The following is a 16365-nucleotide window of genomic DNA, read 5'->3' on the forward strand; positions in this document are numbered from 1 at the left end:
TTCTCTGATAAATGAAATTGTGGGCATTGTGTCTATTATCCTAGAGAAGCTCAAGAAATTCTAAGGAATCTAGGAATGAGTGCTTGCTAGGAATTAGCTAAGAAACCACTCAAGGTGCTTGCTAAAGATTTAGTAAACCACCTATTTTTTTAAGTGATCATTTTCCTATTTGAGTTGAGTATGACCTCCTACTAAAATCTATTGAATAAAATTTCCCTTAAATCATGGGTCAGGATTGGGATTGACTACTACAAGTGATTCTGGTTGTAGTGAGTCTAAGGTTGGGTAGAAAATCAAAGTGACACCTTCAATTAGGCAATTTTTTTTAATTTTAAATGAATGCATTTAGCTTAGAACAATGAAATTAAATATTTCCCCTATGGAATTCAATGTGTAGCTCTCAAAAATGTTACATGTCTATAGGGCACTAGTGTATGAGGTTTCTTTATTGAAATGCTTGAATGTTTTGTAATTTTTCTTATAATTTTTGTTATGCATTTGTAAGTTAAATTCCTAAAGTTTCTTTATAATGCATGTTCATGTATTTTAAGTGTTTGATATGTTGATAATTTTCTTAGATCTGTAGTGAGGGATGGCATTCTCCTGTGTGAAAATGATAGGTTGATTCCTTGATCATTTTCTCAAGAAATAGGTTTATTTCTATGTCTATTAGAGCATGCAGATTGGTATAAATGATTATGCATGGATGGAAAGACAATATTTGTTAATTCAATTGAATGGTTGAATTAAAAATATTTGACTATCAAGCCTTGTTTAAAAATTGTAAGCACTAGAGGGGTAGCTTTGTTATAGGACTTAACATTGGTGGTGACTTCCTCTACATTTCTTGACTAACTTTGGATGAATCCAACTAACTAATCTATTGATTTCTCCAAAGAGAGAAGTACTTACTATGTCTTTATGAACCTTCTTGCATGAAACTCGACATAGTATTCATGAGATGAGTCAAAGAGGACTTTTTCACCCTTTGAGTATGTCATTTTTTGTCTTCTAATCATAATCACTATTTAAAGTGACTCCTACATAATCACTTTTTAAAGTGACTTTTACTTCAATATTCAAGCCTACTACTTGAAAACAACAAAGAACTTGTATTTTCTATGTAAACAACTTACTTGGATACTTGTTGGACAAAGGTTTTAATACCTTTGATTTTGTAACGCAAATTGTACATAACCAAGACATAGGTTGGTGATTCAAATGATATGGCCAAGAGACCAACTATGTAATGTAAATATTGTACATAATGATAATAGTAAAATACATTTTTGGCTACATGATAAGGGGATGACAAGAGTATGGGAAGATATCACTCCATGAGAGGAGAATGAGAGTGGATCAAGGGGGACCACAAGGCTCAAAACAAAAGTCATAAGAAAAATATTTTTTTTTATAAGTTAAAGTGCTTCGAATATATGGAAAGTAAACCTTAGGCTATATGAGGATTTATTTTGAGAATTTAATGTGTCAATTTAAACACACATTAAAATCCTTGCACACAAATGTGAGGATTTTGTGAGTTGAGAGAATGCTTGGCCATTCATTCCTACCTATTCATGTTACCAAATTGCATGGTTGTCCAAAGGGAGAAGGAGAACCTTATAGAGGCTAAATTACATGTGTAATATAAGATAATATTATCATAAGAACATCTATAGTGTCCTAGCATAGATATTTGAGTGGCCACCTTACATTGGGTCCCTATTAGAGGGAGTTAACCTAAGGGACTATAGTTGAATAGAATAGGGATACCCTCTTGGATTGTGTGGGCTTGGGGGGGAAAGAGAGCTAGTGATTGGAATGGGAATATAATTCAAATATTTATGTATCAGAGGGTATTAGATTGATTGATAGAGTGATATTGTTAGCCCCTATGGGGTGGCCTTCTATTGAGAGTCTTCAAACAATAATTTCTAGTGCAAAGAGAAATGTCCTTAGTCAATAGTTAGTTGATTAATTTTGTTAATATAAGCGTTCTATTTTTATTTATGATTTAATGTAAATATTTATGTGTATTTCTTATATGGTAATTTCTATTAAAATTTTAATGGACATAATATATTATATGTTTTTGTTAATTAAGACTTATTTGTGTATATATTAATGTAGAAGGTGAGGCATGCATCTTGGTTCTTATGCAAGGAATAATTAATTAAATGGTATTGAATTTATTGTTTATGATTTATATAAGATAGTATAAGAGAAAATAAAAATCAAGTATTTGAAAAGTGTAAAATAGGTTAGTGTGACCCAACTTATATCTTGATACGGTACAAAGGAAAAGAACCTACTTAGTTCGATATAGAATTCACTTTGTATTCATTTTCCAAACTCATTCCAAAACCTTTTCTTTTCGTCCAATCCTATCAAGATGTGGTGAAGAGTTATGACATAATTCAAAATAAAACTTACTTTATTCCAGAAAACTAATTTCTTCTAAAATGTAATGAAGATAACCCAAGTTATCTTTGATAGCACCTTTCCTTTGGAAAGTAGTGAAGAGTGTGTATTGATACCAATTGTGACATACCTACAACCTACCCAAATATTTCATTGCAAAATGAAGTTTCTACCAAGGTCATTTTGGCAATTAAGGTTGTGTGATATTACCTTCCCTTGACTGCAAGGGTGTGGCCAATGTGTGCCTACCATGACCAGACTATGCATCTTCATTTAATGTCTACCAATAACATTTCCATAAGATGCAATATGTTAAGTTCAACTAAGTCCCACTCAACCAACATCAATAAATAATATGTATACATCTATTTGTGGTCTTTAAAACACCCTAATAGTATTCTAACACTTAGTCAATGTTTCAGTACTTAGCCAACACAAACAAAACCAAGGAGTAGTAGCATCCATCAATCATGAAGAGTCCACAATGCACATATATGGGTGACACTTAAGGTAGATGCCTTGTTTTATTATATGAAGAATGTCATGGATATAAAACAAGAGAGTTGTAGCCTCCTAACCTACCACTCTATTACAAATATATTATGAATTTAAGTAAATAGATCCTTCTACCTATTTCCCAACATGATCACATAATCCAACCCCTAAATCTACTGCAAGCCTACCTCCTATATGTCGTATCTTCTTCTTCTTCTCACCTAGCTAATCCAATGCACCCTATTGTTCCTAACCCTGAACTTAGCATAATCATAGATGTCATTACACTCTTGGTGAATGCTATCAATCCTTTAGCACCATTGAGGCACCCACCATTTATATAAGACTTGTATTACCCTTTCAAGCCCCTCCAAACCTAAGTGGAACCAATTCGATCCAACGCATGTGCACCCTACAAATGTATCCCACAATTGTACTTCATAGATATTGTGCTTAAAGGATTTTTTTTCCGTCTATAATACCCCCAAGTGTGGAACAACAAGCTATTTGGGTCAACATGTAGTTTAAGAACCCAACTCTATAAATTCCATCCAAACTCTCTTTTACACTTTGTATATCATGATTAGTGCACATATATGGATTAGGTTTCCTATGGAAACCCTCTTTACCTTTCCTCACTTAGTTCCCTTCCAAAATTCTCTTGGCCTGACCAACTAATATGATCTACAAAGATTTGTAGTGCACCCAATATGAGCAAGGATGCCCAACATTTCCATGGTGTATGTGTCTTGCAAATGAACCAAGGTACTCCACTTCTAGCCATCAACCTTACACTAATTATATCTATGCTAGTTAGCGACCACTAAGATGATCATGTAACAGAGGTTCCCAAAACCTTTCAAAGCTATAGCCTTACAAGCATCCTCTTCCATTACTCTCGTAAAATGGAGTGAGAAGGTAGTAACCCTAATCCACGCTATTATGATTTATCTTTCATTAACATTTGTAATTATGAGAAATATACTCTCTTTCTTCATGTTAGCAAACACATAAATGTACAATAACTACTTTATTATATCCTTAATTTCCACTTGTAGGAAAGTGTGACTTCTAGATGAATAAGAAAGTATATGTATTACCTTAATTTTAATATTTGTGTACAATAACTATTTTATATATTCTTACTCTCCACTTATAAGAGAGCATCACTTATAAATGAATGATATTATAGATGTATTACTTTTAATTTTAATAGTTTTTATTACAAAATGCTTCTTGACTTTCTTAAACTTTCTCCATTTTTCCATATAGATACAACACTCTTAAATGACACAAATAACATTTTTACTCTTAAATGGCACAAATAACATTTTTATTATGCTAAAAGGAACAATTTTGTTCTAAAACCTTCCAACCATATTACAAGCATATCAAAAATAGACTTTTTTATTCTATAATTTTTTTATTTTTTAACATTATAATTCCTTAGAGGGATAAAATTTTAGCATGTATATTTCCACAGTTGTTGGGCAAATCCTTGAAAGCAACACACAATTTTGTCACTTTCAAGGATTTTCCTAACGTTTCGAGAAACCTTCACCAGACTTGAAGCTTAATTGATAATGTGAAGAGTGTTAGACTCATTTAAATAGAGGATAAAATATAGCCATTAGAAGAGGAAAAATATTACAATTTCAATTTAAATTGTGTCAAATATCAAACTCTACATGGATTTCTTCCAAATTATCGTTTTGCAAATTATTATTTTTTGTAAACTTGGGAGGACTACATCTTTATCATGTTCAATATACCACCCCAATCTATTAGGGAATTGAAACGGTAACTTCACATCAAAAATGCTTAACAAAGCACATGATCACAGTCTATCTAAGACCCCATAGACATTGTTTTGCAAATTATAATTATCAAACAAGATCAAAATTTATGGCATGTGAATTAAAAAATAAATTTTAGAAAAAAATTAATTATATTATTAATTATTTTTTAAATGTTTTAAATATATTTTATTATTAGATAATTAAATAAAAACTAAAACTTATATTAGCTAACCAAATACCGATGTATTTTTAATTTTATTATTTGTATTATGATAACATTGTTTTATATTATAAGAATGATCCTCTTATCTATTCAAAATACTCGTATTTACAAAATTATTTTGATGAATAAATATTATTTATATTTCAAATTACAAGGAAATTTTAAGTTAAAATATTATATAAAAATTAGACTCTTAACTAATATATCAACACAGTTTTAAAAACATTAATGTGTATATTATATTTTATGGAATGGTACAAAGTATATTAATGTTACACCTTGTACGATGTATCCTTAACTGACTACCAACCCATCACCTAAGTGGGGGGAGCGTGGAAGTAATATTGTAAGTCCCTATCAACCCTAACACAGTGTGAGCGTCTCGTAAGCTGACATCCGATGTTATTTCATTCAATTATTCCATGCCCAGTATGCCAACTGATGACCTGGCATATTATTATTTATTACATTTTTCAAAATTACCATAGTTGTTAAACCATAAACTCTACAATAAATGAATCAAAGTAGATTTATTTTAATAATATAAAATGAATTAATAACGACCAAAACACAAGGGTTAGGTCAGAGTGGACAACAACCTAATAAAAAGGCCCTGTGAGCAATGGATACTCTGGTTATCAAAGACCGTTACGGTTTTCAGCTATTGAATACAGTTCTGGAATAGGCACAATGGGTAGATGCCATGGGTGGGAACTAGGAAGCACTCTGAAAGTATGGTGGACAGACCCTCAGTCTTCAAGCAGAAATAGAAGAAAAAAGCAACCAAAATACACTGAAGAGACGCATCAGAACCATGACACATCCTACATTTCTGCATTGCCAGAAGACCTGCTTGCGGATTGCTTGGGTCGGTTGCCACGCTCATCGTTGCATGCTTCCATGACTGTGTCTCAGGGGTGGTACAAACTTCTGACATCAGAAGCGTACTATGTCCTTCGCAAGAAGAATGGTAGAATAGAGAATATGTTGCATGTATTTTACAGAGGAAGATCTGGTCTCAAATGGGCTATTTACAATAAGAACACAAATGTATGGACGAGAGGCTCACTGTCTCCTCGAATGGTGATAAATATGTGTGGCAATGCATGGTTGTTGTATTATCTTGGGGGTGAAAATCCAGTTTTTTATGCCCAGCCTGCAGTTTTGAATCAAAAGATCTTCATTCTAGGTTATCATTCTCAACCGTAGTTGTACCATGGTTTATGATACATGGACAGAATCCCTTATTCGTAAGGCCCCCATGACGAACCCTAGAAGGCACTTTGCCTGTTGTGTTATTTCTGGTAGGATTTATGTTGCAGGAGGCTCCATGAAAAACAGGCGTGCTAGTAGGGATTCCATTGTGTATATTCCCGAGTGTGATTCATGGAAACCTATTCCAAAAATGCCCACAAAGAGATCTGGCTGCTTGGGTGCTGCTGTGGATGGAATTTTCTATGTAATTGGAGGTTATAACGTTGGTGAAAAAAGCAGCTGTTTCTCATCAGCAGGAGGCCAGTATTTATATATGAGTTCTATGGATTCATATGATCCCAAGACAAATACATGGCGCGCGACCAAGGAGGGCCTGCCATTCTTGGCTCGTATGATAGCTTGTACTGTGATGGGATCACATATTTATGTGGTGTGCAGCGATCCAGCTCAATTGTCTTTCTTTAAATATGATACTGTGAATGACTCATGGAGCAGGGTTAGACTTCCCTTTATTCCTACCTTTAATCTCAATTTCTCCTGTGTTGCAATGGGTGCTTACATTTACATTGTGCAGGTCCAAGGGTGCATGACTGCTCTGCAAGGGAGAAGTAGAATTACCAGGTTAGTGTTGATTTATGACGTCGAGATGCAGATTTGGTCCGGAGGACCCGATTTGCCTTTATTGGAGAATGGTGCCATCTGTGCTGCTGTGGAATGTTAGTTTATTTAGTGGATCAATCGGGGTGGATGAACAATATCACTCAAGATTTCATTTTGTTGGAAAATATCCCAATTCCATTTTGGAAACTTTATGCATTGCACAGAATAATCTTAGTAGCTGGTTTTTTTCATTGTAAAGTCTTCCTTTTATTTTCATAGGTTATTCAGCAGAAATTCAGTTACACTGTGTTATCAATGTCATTCCTTCTGCATTTTTAAGTTGGTCTGGGTATGACATTGTTTACTCTGTGTGAGATGAGAATTTTCTTTTTAAAGAGCTAGTTACCACAATCCATCTAAGTGTAGGAGGTCTTCAATCATATTTTTTTTGAAAAAAGGTTTTTTTTTTAAAGCTGATGCAAATGGTTCATGGTGGAATTAGAAACTAGAAGTTTATATATATATTAGAGGAATGGAAAATTGAGTTGGTTTTTCACTAGCTTCTAATAAGCAATTGCTACCTGCTGCTACTATAACCTTTAGGTTTCTATGTATGAGATCTTATGTGTGAGTTATTATTGTGACTAGAGGAATGGACAACTTTCCTACTAGGAAGTTCCTATGTGTGAGTTATTGTGACTAGAGGAATGAACAACTTGGCCAATTTAAGCCCTAGCTTAGTATGCTTTGCAGGCAGTTGAAATTGGGGATTTGAACCTCTTACCTTTTACCACATAACACCTCATTTTAAAAGCCACTATCAATCAAGCTTCTCTCAAAACCTATTATTGAATTATACATTAAGTATAATTTAAATAAATTTGATAATTAAAAATATCTTTTCTTATAAAATTATATACTTGTAAATTTAAATAAACAAAACTTAAATCATTATGTTTTCATAAATATTTTTTTAATATTAGTTTAATATCTTTTTAAACAATAATTTTATTATTAAATTATTATTATAAAAACAATAACAACATTGAAAAAATATTAGCTTGGGTTATTATGAAAATTAGTTGTTATCTTTTCCACTAGTTCAAGACTGATACCCAAAGCCCAAAACATTTTCATAGTTTTGCCACACAAATGCTAGCTACCACTCAAGATATTGTCCGGTGACTTATTTGTTAATATATTTATGATAAATATTTTTAAAATAATGAACTTATGTTTAATTATATAACTCTCCATATAAAATAATTGATAAATTAAAAATTTATGACATAATATTTTATAGATTAATGAAAGAAAAATATTATAAATATTAATTTATTTATAAAATAACTTTAATTATGCAATGAATGGAAATCCATACGAAAAGAGGATGGCGCGCACACATGAAGGTCTCGGCTAAAGGGTTTCACTGGGATTGACTGCAGCACCGACACGGCTAGGGTTTCTACAGGTATTGCCCACAGCATCACCGTCGCGGTCACTGCTCTGGGACACTCTAGCATCAACTCCACCATTGGATTCTCCACCCGTCGCTTTCGGTCACCGTTCAGGAGACAGTTATGGCAGACATTATAGAGCTAGAGGCGGTGGACTACTCGGAGGAACCTACACCGGACAAGGTTATATTCGGGAACCCTAGTTTCGCTGCTAGCTCCCAGTCCACACCTTCTTCATCTGCGAATGCACCGGATCAGCCGCAGTACCCGCCCACCGTCTCGCTGCCCGGTCACTGCACTTCTCAGTCTATTGCAGGTACGAACCCTATCGACTCCCCGCAATTTGAGGTGCCCCCGCTCTCGCCGGGCTCACTCCATTTTCTGGCTACACACACTCCCCCTTCGCCCTCATTTGATCCGCTCTCCTACCCTCTCCTTTCGGCGCCATCACCCATCCCGCCGGTACCCTCTGTAGCTATTCCATCATCTTCGGGAACCCGCCCTTTCGGCTGCTTTGAAACACCTGCCGTTAAAATCAAGCCCGCAAAACCCTCATCTCTGGAGGGTATAACAAATCCCTTGGTGGACCACCCGTCGGCTCCTCGCACCTGCAAGAAAAAGACCAAGTGCATCAAGGCTACGTCTAAGGACATCACTATTAGGTTTGACGAATCCACGTCTCTCAGCGACCTCATGGACATGGCTAACACTGTACTGGTAGGGCATGTCTGGGGCAGGGCATACTCGGCGAAGCGGCTCACACAATGGGTGAAGGAAATCTGGGGCGGTGTTCTATTCGACCTTCCTACGGTCCATGTCCTCCCCAGAGGATGGTTTTCCCTTCATTTCTCCAAGGAAAGTCACACAAATCTGGTTCTGGCCAGATACTGGCATATTGAAATGGCCCCGGTCCTCCTCAAAAGATGGAGCCCCCTTTTTGATCCAGAACGCGAACAGATCGGAGCCGGACCGATATGGATGCGCCTGTCTGGCCTCCCACTGCAGTTTTGGGCCGAAGAAGTCTTCATTAGGATCGGGAATGCTCTGGGTACATACCTGGATTACGATCGCACATTTGTTGAATCAAGGAACCGAACCCTAGCGCGAATATTGGTTCATTTAGACACCCGTGATGGACTCGAAGAACAGATCACACTACAGTGGGGAAGATGTATCAGGGTGCAGATCCTTGATTATGAAGGAGTCCCCTTCCGTTGTAGGCGATGTCACAAAGTTGGGCACCTCATCAAGGATTGTCCACTCATCAAGAAAGCAGAGGAATCTCCGAGGATTACACCGGCTCTGACCAGAACGGCATCTCCTATTACTACTCGACCTACCTCTTCGGGACTGCCCCCAGCGACAACCTCACCTGCGGTCGATCCTGGACTGCGGCAACCCTCTCCGCCAAGGACCAGGGCTCGCTCGGCAGCTGAAGCTGGTACGGTCTCGGGTACTCTTTCACTCCCTATATTTACTTCTTTTGATGTTATGAATGAATGTGGCTCCACCTCTCAGACCTCCATGGTTCATTGTGCATTAACATCCCCCCCCCTCATATGCACCACAGAACCCACTATTACCCCTTCCTCCCCCCTGGCTAGCCCCCCCCCCAATCGCCCTCGGAACCCTCCCCTCCTCATACATATTTCCTCCGCTCCAGATCTCATGCCAAAGAGCCACCCATCAGACATTCGGGCCTGGGCATTGCGGTGCTAGAGGTTGGGACCTTGCCTACTAGGGGTAGAAAATCTCATCTTTCCAAGGCTATTAAACAAGCAGGGGCAGAAGTTGTATCAGGTCGTCAATCCACCATTGACGGGGTCCTTAGAGCAGGACACACCCCGAGAGGTGTTCCCCCATGAAGTGCCTATCCTTCAATTTTAGAGGATTGGCTAGTTCCTCCAAGAAACTAGCCATGAAGAGGCTCATTGAATCTGATCCTATTAATATTATCATGCTTCAAGAGACCCTCTGTTCTGCAGATCAGATTACTCGAGCCATGCAAGCCATGACTCCTGGCTGGACCTACACTGCCCTTGATGCCGTCGGTCGTTCTGGTGGTCTAGCCGTTGGAATTAACCCATGCTCTATTAAAGTGGACTCATCTTGGGGGGGATCAGGATATTTGGGGCTTGACATTTTCTCTGCTGAACTAGGCATGAACCTCCGCATAGTCAATGTATATGCCCCCTGCAACCAGAGAGAATCGTACTAGCAGAAACTTCTACATCTTACCATAATGAGCGAAGACCAGGTTGTTATCGGAGGAGACCTCAATTTCTCTTTGGGTTTCAGGGAGTCATGGGGATCGGCGGCACAAATTGACTCCATTACTGACTTCATGACCAATCTGCTTGAACAATCAAATTTTGTGGATATCCCCATGCAGAAGATACTTCCCACTTGGAGGAACAGGCGGGTGGGGGACGTTGCACTAGCCCGTAGACTTGACAGATTCCTTATGAAGGATGCACTTCTTCAGCGACTGCAACATTACAAACAATGGGTTGGCTCGGGGGGATGGTCGGATCATTCACCAATATACCTGGAGATTCAGGGTCCCTTCAAAAAGCCCAAAGCACCTTTCAAATTTAATCATACCTGGCTGAAGGACCCATCATATATCAAGATGATAACTGATTACTGGTCCTCTCACCCTATCAATGGATCAAAATCACTTGCTAAAGGATTATGCAGAAATCTCTCGGAAATTAAGCATCTATCTATTGCATGGGCAAAGGAGAAACAGGCTCGAGACATCGCACAACTAACCCATATTGAAGCTGAATTATGCTCTCTCACCGATGATAGGGGGTTGGGGTTCATCACAGCAGCAGACAAATGCAGGCTGATTGAATTGGAGAATCAAAAAGAAAAAATTCTCAAAGAGAGAGAGGAATCCATAAGATTGAGGAGTAGGGCATTATGGATTCAAGCTAGGGATGATAACACGTAGTTCTTCCATAGCTTCGCCAAGGGCAGGAAAGTATCAAATACTATCTGGAAGCTTCCCACACCAGATGGAGAAATGGCAGATACTTTCAACAAGCTCGCTCATCTGGGCATCTCCCACTTCAGGGACCTCTACAAGTGTCCCCGTGAAGTTAATCTACCTGATATCATCAATGTGGCAAATCACTTCCCGAGATTTGTTGAGGAAGAGGATGTGGAGGCTCTAAATGATCCGGTTACGACTGGGGAGCTTGAAGGAGTACTGAAGTGGTTCAAAAAAGATAAGAGCCCTGGCCCGGATGGATGGACCATTGAATTTTATTTAGCCTTCTATGATGTTCTGGGGCAGGACCTTCTGAGTGTGGTGGAGGAGAGCAGAACCTCAGGATCCATCTACCATGCCATCAATTCTACCTTCATTTCTCTCATTCCTAAAACTGATACCCCTGAATCCTTTGATGACTACAGGCCTATCTCTTTGTGCAATTGCCTCTACAAAATCATTTCTAAGACTATTGCAAATCGTCTTAGACCAATCCTCTCCAGGTCCATTGCCCCACAACAATTCGCTTTCCTTGAATCTAGACAGATTCATGAGGCCATAGGCCTGGCCGAAGAAGTTATACATTCTATATGGTCCAAGCACCTAAAAGGCATCCTCCTCAAAATTGACCTCTCAAAAGCATTTGACAAGGTCAGCTGGCTCTATATCAAAATGATCCTAATCCACCTGGGTTTTCCTCACTCCTACATCTCATGGATCATGGCCTGTATCTCCTCCCCTACTTTCAGCATCCTCATAAATGGATCGGCCTCACCCTTTTTTCATTCCGAAAGGGGTCTGAGACAGGGTTTCCCTCTCTCTCCTCTGCTCTTCTTTCTGGTCATGGAAGGCCTAAGTCGTCTCATAGACTCTGCAAAGAGATCTGGAGATGTCCGGGGCCTTCGCATATCTAATATATGTTACCTCACACATCTGCTCTTCATGGACGATGTACTTATCCTACTTGATGGCAGTGTTCGAGACTCTCGGTCTTTTTCAAAGATCCTTCTACTTTTTTCTGCTGCTACGGGTATGCTTCCAAATCAGACTAAATCCTCTATCACTTGCTCTCGCACTTCAGTACAGGAATCCTAGCTAGCCCTTCAGGTATTTCCCTATAATGTTCTCCCCCTGGATAGAGGACTCAAATATTTGGGATTCAGACTAAAACCTACCTGTCAAGGAATTGCTGATTGGGTATGGTTGGTCGCCAAATTGGAAAAAAGACTCTCTGGCTGGAGCTTCAGATACCTATCTAGGGCTGGCAGATTGGTACTCATTAAGTCTGTCTTAGAGGCTACCCCGGTCTTCTGGATGGCACTTGTGTGGATATCGCGGAATATTCTGGGCCGATTGAAACAATTGTGTAGCTGATACCTCTGGAATGGAAATCATGACAAAAGAATATTTGCATGGATAAGCTGGAAGAAAATCACCTTGCCCAAAAAATGGGGTGGCTGGGGTCTCAAAGACCTACCCGACTTCGCTATGGCTCTTGTTGCTAAGATGGGTTGGACGCTATTGACCAGTCAAAACCTATGGGCACAAGTATCCTATCACAAATACATTTGGCCTCAGAATATTTTGGATTGGGCTAGATTACCATCCTGGACAACGAAGGGATGTTCATCAATATGGAAGGCTCTGATACACTCCCTTCCCCTCATCCGAGATAATCTAGTCTGGAGAATAAACGATGGAACGCTGGGCAGGATTGGCCTGGATCCATGGATTGATAGTGGGGGCAGACACATCCTCAACGGAGAACTCATTTCATTTCTTCATGACCGTGACATCCGGAATTTTTCACATATTGCTGATCAACAGCGTACAGACATTTTCACTCAAGCTTGGAAATCGGCTCAACAACTTGACCTTCCACCGCAGTGGCATCAGGAATGGAGTGATTATGTTCTTGCATTAAACGAATCCCATATCCGCATCAAACAAGGACCGGACGAACTTATTTGGTGTAAGGCGAACAATGGTATCTACGCACCTAAGATTGGGTACAGCGCTCTTATTATACACAGAAGACCTGATCCATCGCCATCGTGGTGGCGTGACATTTGGAAGCTGAATGCCCCCCCACGCACCAGATTATTTTTCTGGTGTGTTCTCAAAGATATCATTCCCACAGGCAAACACCTTACACACAGATCCATCTACGGACCATCCTGGTGTTCTTTCTGCAAAGCGGCATCAGAGACTTCGGTCCACATTTTCCTTCATTGCTCAGCAATTCGTGCACTATGGAACAACATCTCAACTCATTTTGGCATTACGGGGAACTAGAATGGGGATGACATTACTGGTGCGTGGTCAGCCTGGAATCACTACCACTCGGGCTCCAAGCTCCTTAACCTTCCCCTCGTGGCAACCTGGCACATTTGGTTAGCGCAGAATTGATATATATTCGAGGAACATGCTGTGTGTTGGCCCCGTACAGAAGCAAACATCATTGCCGCATATCAAGAACTACCTGACCCCCCACCCACTCGAACCATGATGATACAGCCACAGCCCATCATCGATAAAGCGACCCCTTGGGATTTTTTCGACGGGGCTGCAAATCAAACTGGCTGTGGGGGTGGATTTTTTCTGCATATCAATGAACACCATAGATACTTTGTGAAAATGGGATTTGGCAGAGGATCAAATAATTATGCAGAGCTCTTGGCCATTCGAAATCTAATGCATTACTCTTTGACACATCAGTATATAAATCTTAATATTTTCGGGGACTCAATGGCTGTTGTTAATTGGATCAATAATGCCACTATATGTCATACACACACTCTCAGCAATATATTATATGATGCACATACACTCAAGGCAGCATTTAATCATTTCTCCTGTCTACACATTTACAGAGAACATAACAGTGAGGCTGACAAATTATCCAAAGAGGCCGCGATACTTCCCAGAGGAGAATGGCTAATTGTGGAGCAGCAGGGGACTGAAGAATTTAGATTTTTCCATAGGCCATACATAGATCAGAGAGAACAGCGGGACAACAGTCCCGGTAGCAGGCAGTAATTATAGTATTTTTGTCTTTGTTGATTAACTGTACATAGATATGGATATCATACCTTTTGCAGATAGATCCTGCGTGATCTCGAACAGGCTATACAGCCAGACTCATATATGACCAATCTCATATTTTTGTTTATGCTCTGACAAATCACCCTGCGTGGTGGATTTTGTTTGAACACTACAGCATATGCTAACTGCATCTACTATATGTAATTTTCTTAAAATAATTAAAATTACGGATTTTTCCAGTGGAAAAAAAAAAAAAAAACAAAACTAAACTTTAATTATGCAATGTTTAATAATGAACTTGAAAATTTGTGAAAAAATATTATAAAATGGAAATAATTTTAAAAAAATAATAATGGGAAAGTAAATTATATATAAAAATAAATTTTACATGACTTTTTTTAAGGCCAATGTTGTTTACTATTAGAAACATGTGAACACTTTTAATCACTCTCTCCTTTTACATTCTACACGTATTTAAACATTATAACTATAAATAATTATTTAAATTCTATTATTTTTAAATGGTGGCGGACTATATTATCAAGGTATTTTAATGAAATCAAGTAAAACAGTTGATTATTTCTCTATCCAAGGCCATTGCCTTTATATATATTTAATTTACATATCTTAGGTTTTTATGAAAGGAAAACAAACAATTATAGAAAATTTATTCCTAAAATAATAATAACTAAAATTCAAATAAGGAGACATATGTAGAATGAATCTCAAAGTGGTGAGTTTTAGCAAAATATGTGGATGTCCAACCAGATGCCCTAAATATTGCAATTTAACACTATTCCATATAATTTTTCTAGGTATTCCACAGATGTTAGATTGTTAATGTTATAGTGACATGGAATATATGAATGTGTTAAATTCTTTAAATGTGCCATCTAAAATATTTAACTTTCTTAAGGACGAGATCCACATTTTAGAATCTAAGGAAATGTTTCAAAATTAAAGTTTTAAATATGTCAACACTCTCACAAGTTCATGTGGTAATCTTCTCAAGTTAAACAATTTTATGAAGTATTTGCACTAAGTGGAATCTTAATAGTGGAATGACACATTTAATGAACAAAGGAAAAGATAAATAGAAAGTACTGTCATTATCATTAAATGAGATTTTTATGTGTTCTATGCTTTGTTTTCTAATGGTTGACTTGTATGTTTAGGTTTCTATATTCATGCATGTTTTGTAGGGGCATGAAAGAGGTCAACAAGGATGTTATGAATATCATTGTAAAATCACTTGACCTGGTTAATGAGTACCATTTGTGTATACTCTGTTTGTTCTACATTTCTTCAGTTTAATCTATGAATATTTCAAAGGAGTGGGATATTATTCACAAAACATTTGATTTGATGTGATAGGTGTGTGGGTAATTCAAATCAAAATGGTGTTTTTATTTTCTTAGATAACTTCATAAGAGATAATAATCCAACACGTAGTTTATTGAAACAAGGAATGGAAAGGATGAACATGATGTTGCAAGGGCTTGTGTAAAATGAAGACTTGAAAGGTAAAAAATGAGTTATGGTGTGGTCCAACTCAAATAATTTTTCAATGTAATAGATTATAAATTTATGTAGTTCTTCAACACCATTCTCATTAAAGAAATAGAATAGCAATTATCATCCATAGATGAAAATCCTCATTAAATTCTATATACAATTAGTATTCTAGATATAATACATTAGAGAAAATCTAGCATGGATTAGCAATACTTTGCAAAGTTAGTTTGTAAAGTTCTCATTCCATATGAGAATATTCTTTATGAATAATATACCACATATCATTATATATTATGAAGGATTTAACACTAACTAATCCCTTAATGCCTAATTAAGGATATGGGTAGTAAATTTCATATTTATTTTAGTTAATTCAGCTCTTTTATTAGATGCATTCACTTGTGCTCATCTAGAGCTTTCCAAGAATATTAACTTTATTAAAATGTAAGTTTGGATCATCCACATATGATCATTTGAATCTTTTTACCCTTGATGTCACATTAGCATCACCATGCAACTACTATATGGTAGATTATGCTACACCTCAAGTCCATGTGTCACCCTTGGGTGGTTCCATGTCAACACTAGGGCCACTTG

At 37.7% G+C, this 16365-nt stretch overlaps 2 protein-coding genes across 2 annotated transcripts; both read left to right on the plus strand.

Moving 5' to 3' along the window:
* The first annotated feature begins 6154 nt into the window (after positions 1-6154).
* Positions 6155-6874, plus strand: LOC149223868 (F-box/kelch-repeat protein At5g26960-like). The gene has a single exon (XM_089383421.1). It carries the CDS (start codon positions 6155-6157, stop codon positions 6872-6874), a length of 720 nt encoding a protein of 239 aa, XP_089239547.1.
* Positions 6875-13713: 6839 nt separating this feature from the next.
* LOC149223869 (uncharacterized) lies at positions 13714-14247 on the plus strand. The gene has a single exon (XM_089388023.1). The coding sequence runs from the start codon at positions 13714-13716 to the stop codon at positions 14245-14247; it is 534 nt and encodes a 177-aa protein (XP_089244149.1).
* The last annotated feature ends 2118 nt before the right edge of the window (positions 14248-16365 follow it).

The sequence above is a fragment of the Pinus tabuliformis genome, chromosome Q (genome assembly GCF_031772625.1).
Source record: "Pinus tabuliformis cultivar Carrire ecotype Pingquan chromosome Q, CPIR1, whole genome shotgun sequence".
Taxonomy (NCBI): domain Eukaryota; kingdom Viridiplantae; phylum Streptophyta; class Pinopsida; order Pinales; family Pinaceae; genus Pinus; species Pinus tabuliformis.

Excerpts from the sequence above, each read along its gene's own strand:
- LOC149223868 (XM_089383421.1), top strand. The coding sequence starts at position 6,155 with ATGGTTTATGATACATGGACAGAATCCCTTATTCGTAAGGCCCCCATG.
- LOC149223869 (XM_089388023.1), top strand. The coding sequence starts at position 13,714 with ATGATGATACAGCCACAGCCCATCATCGATAAAGCGACCCCTTGGGAT.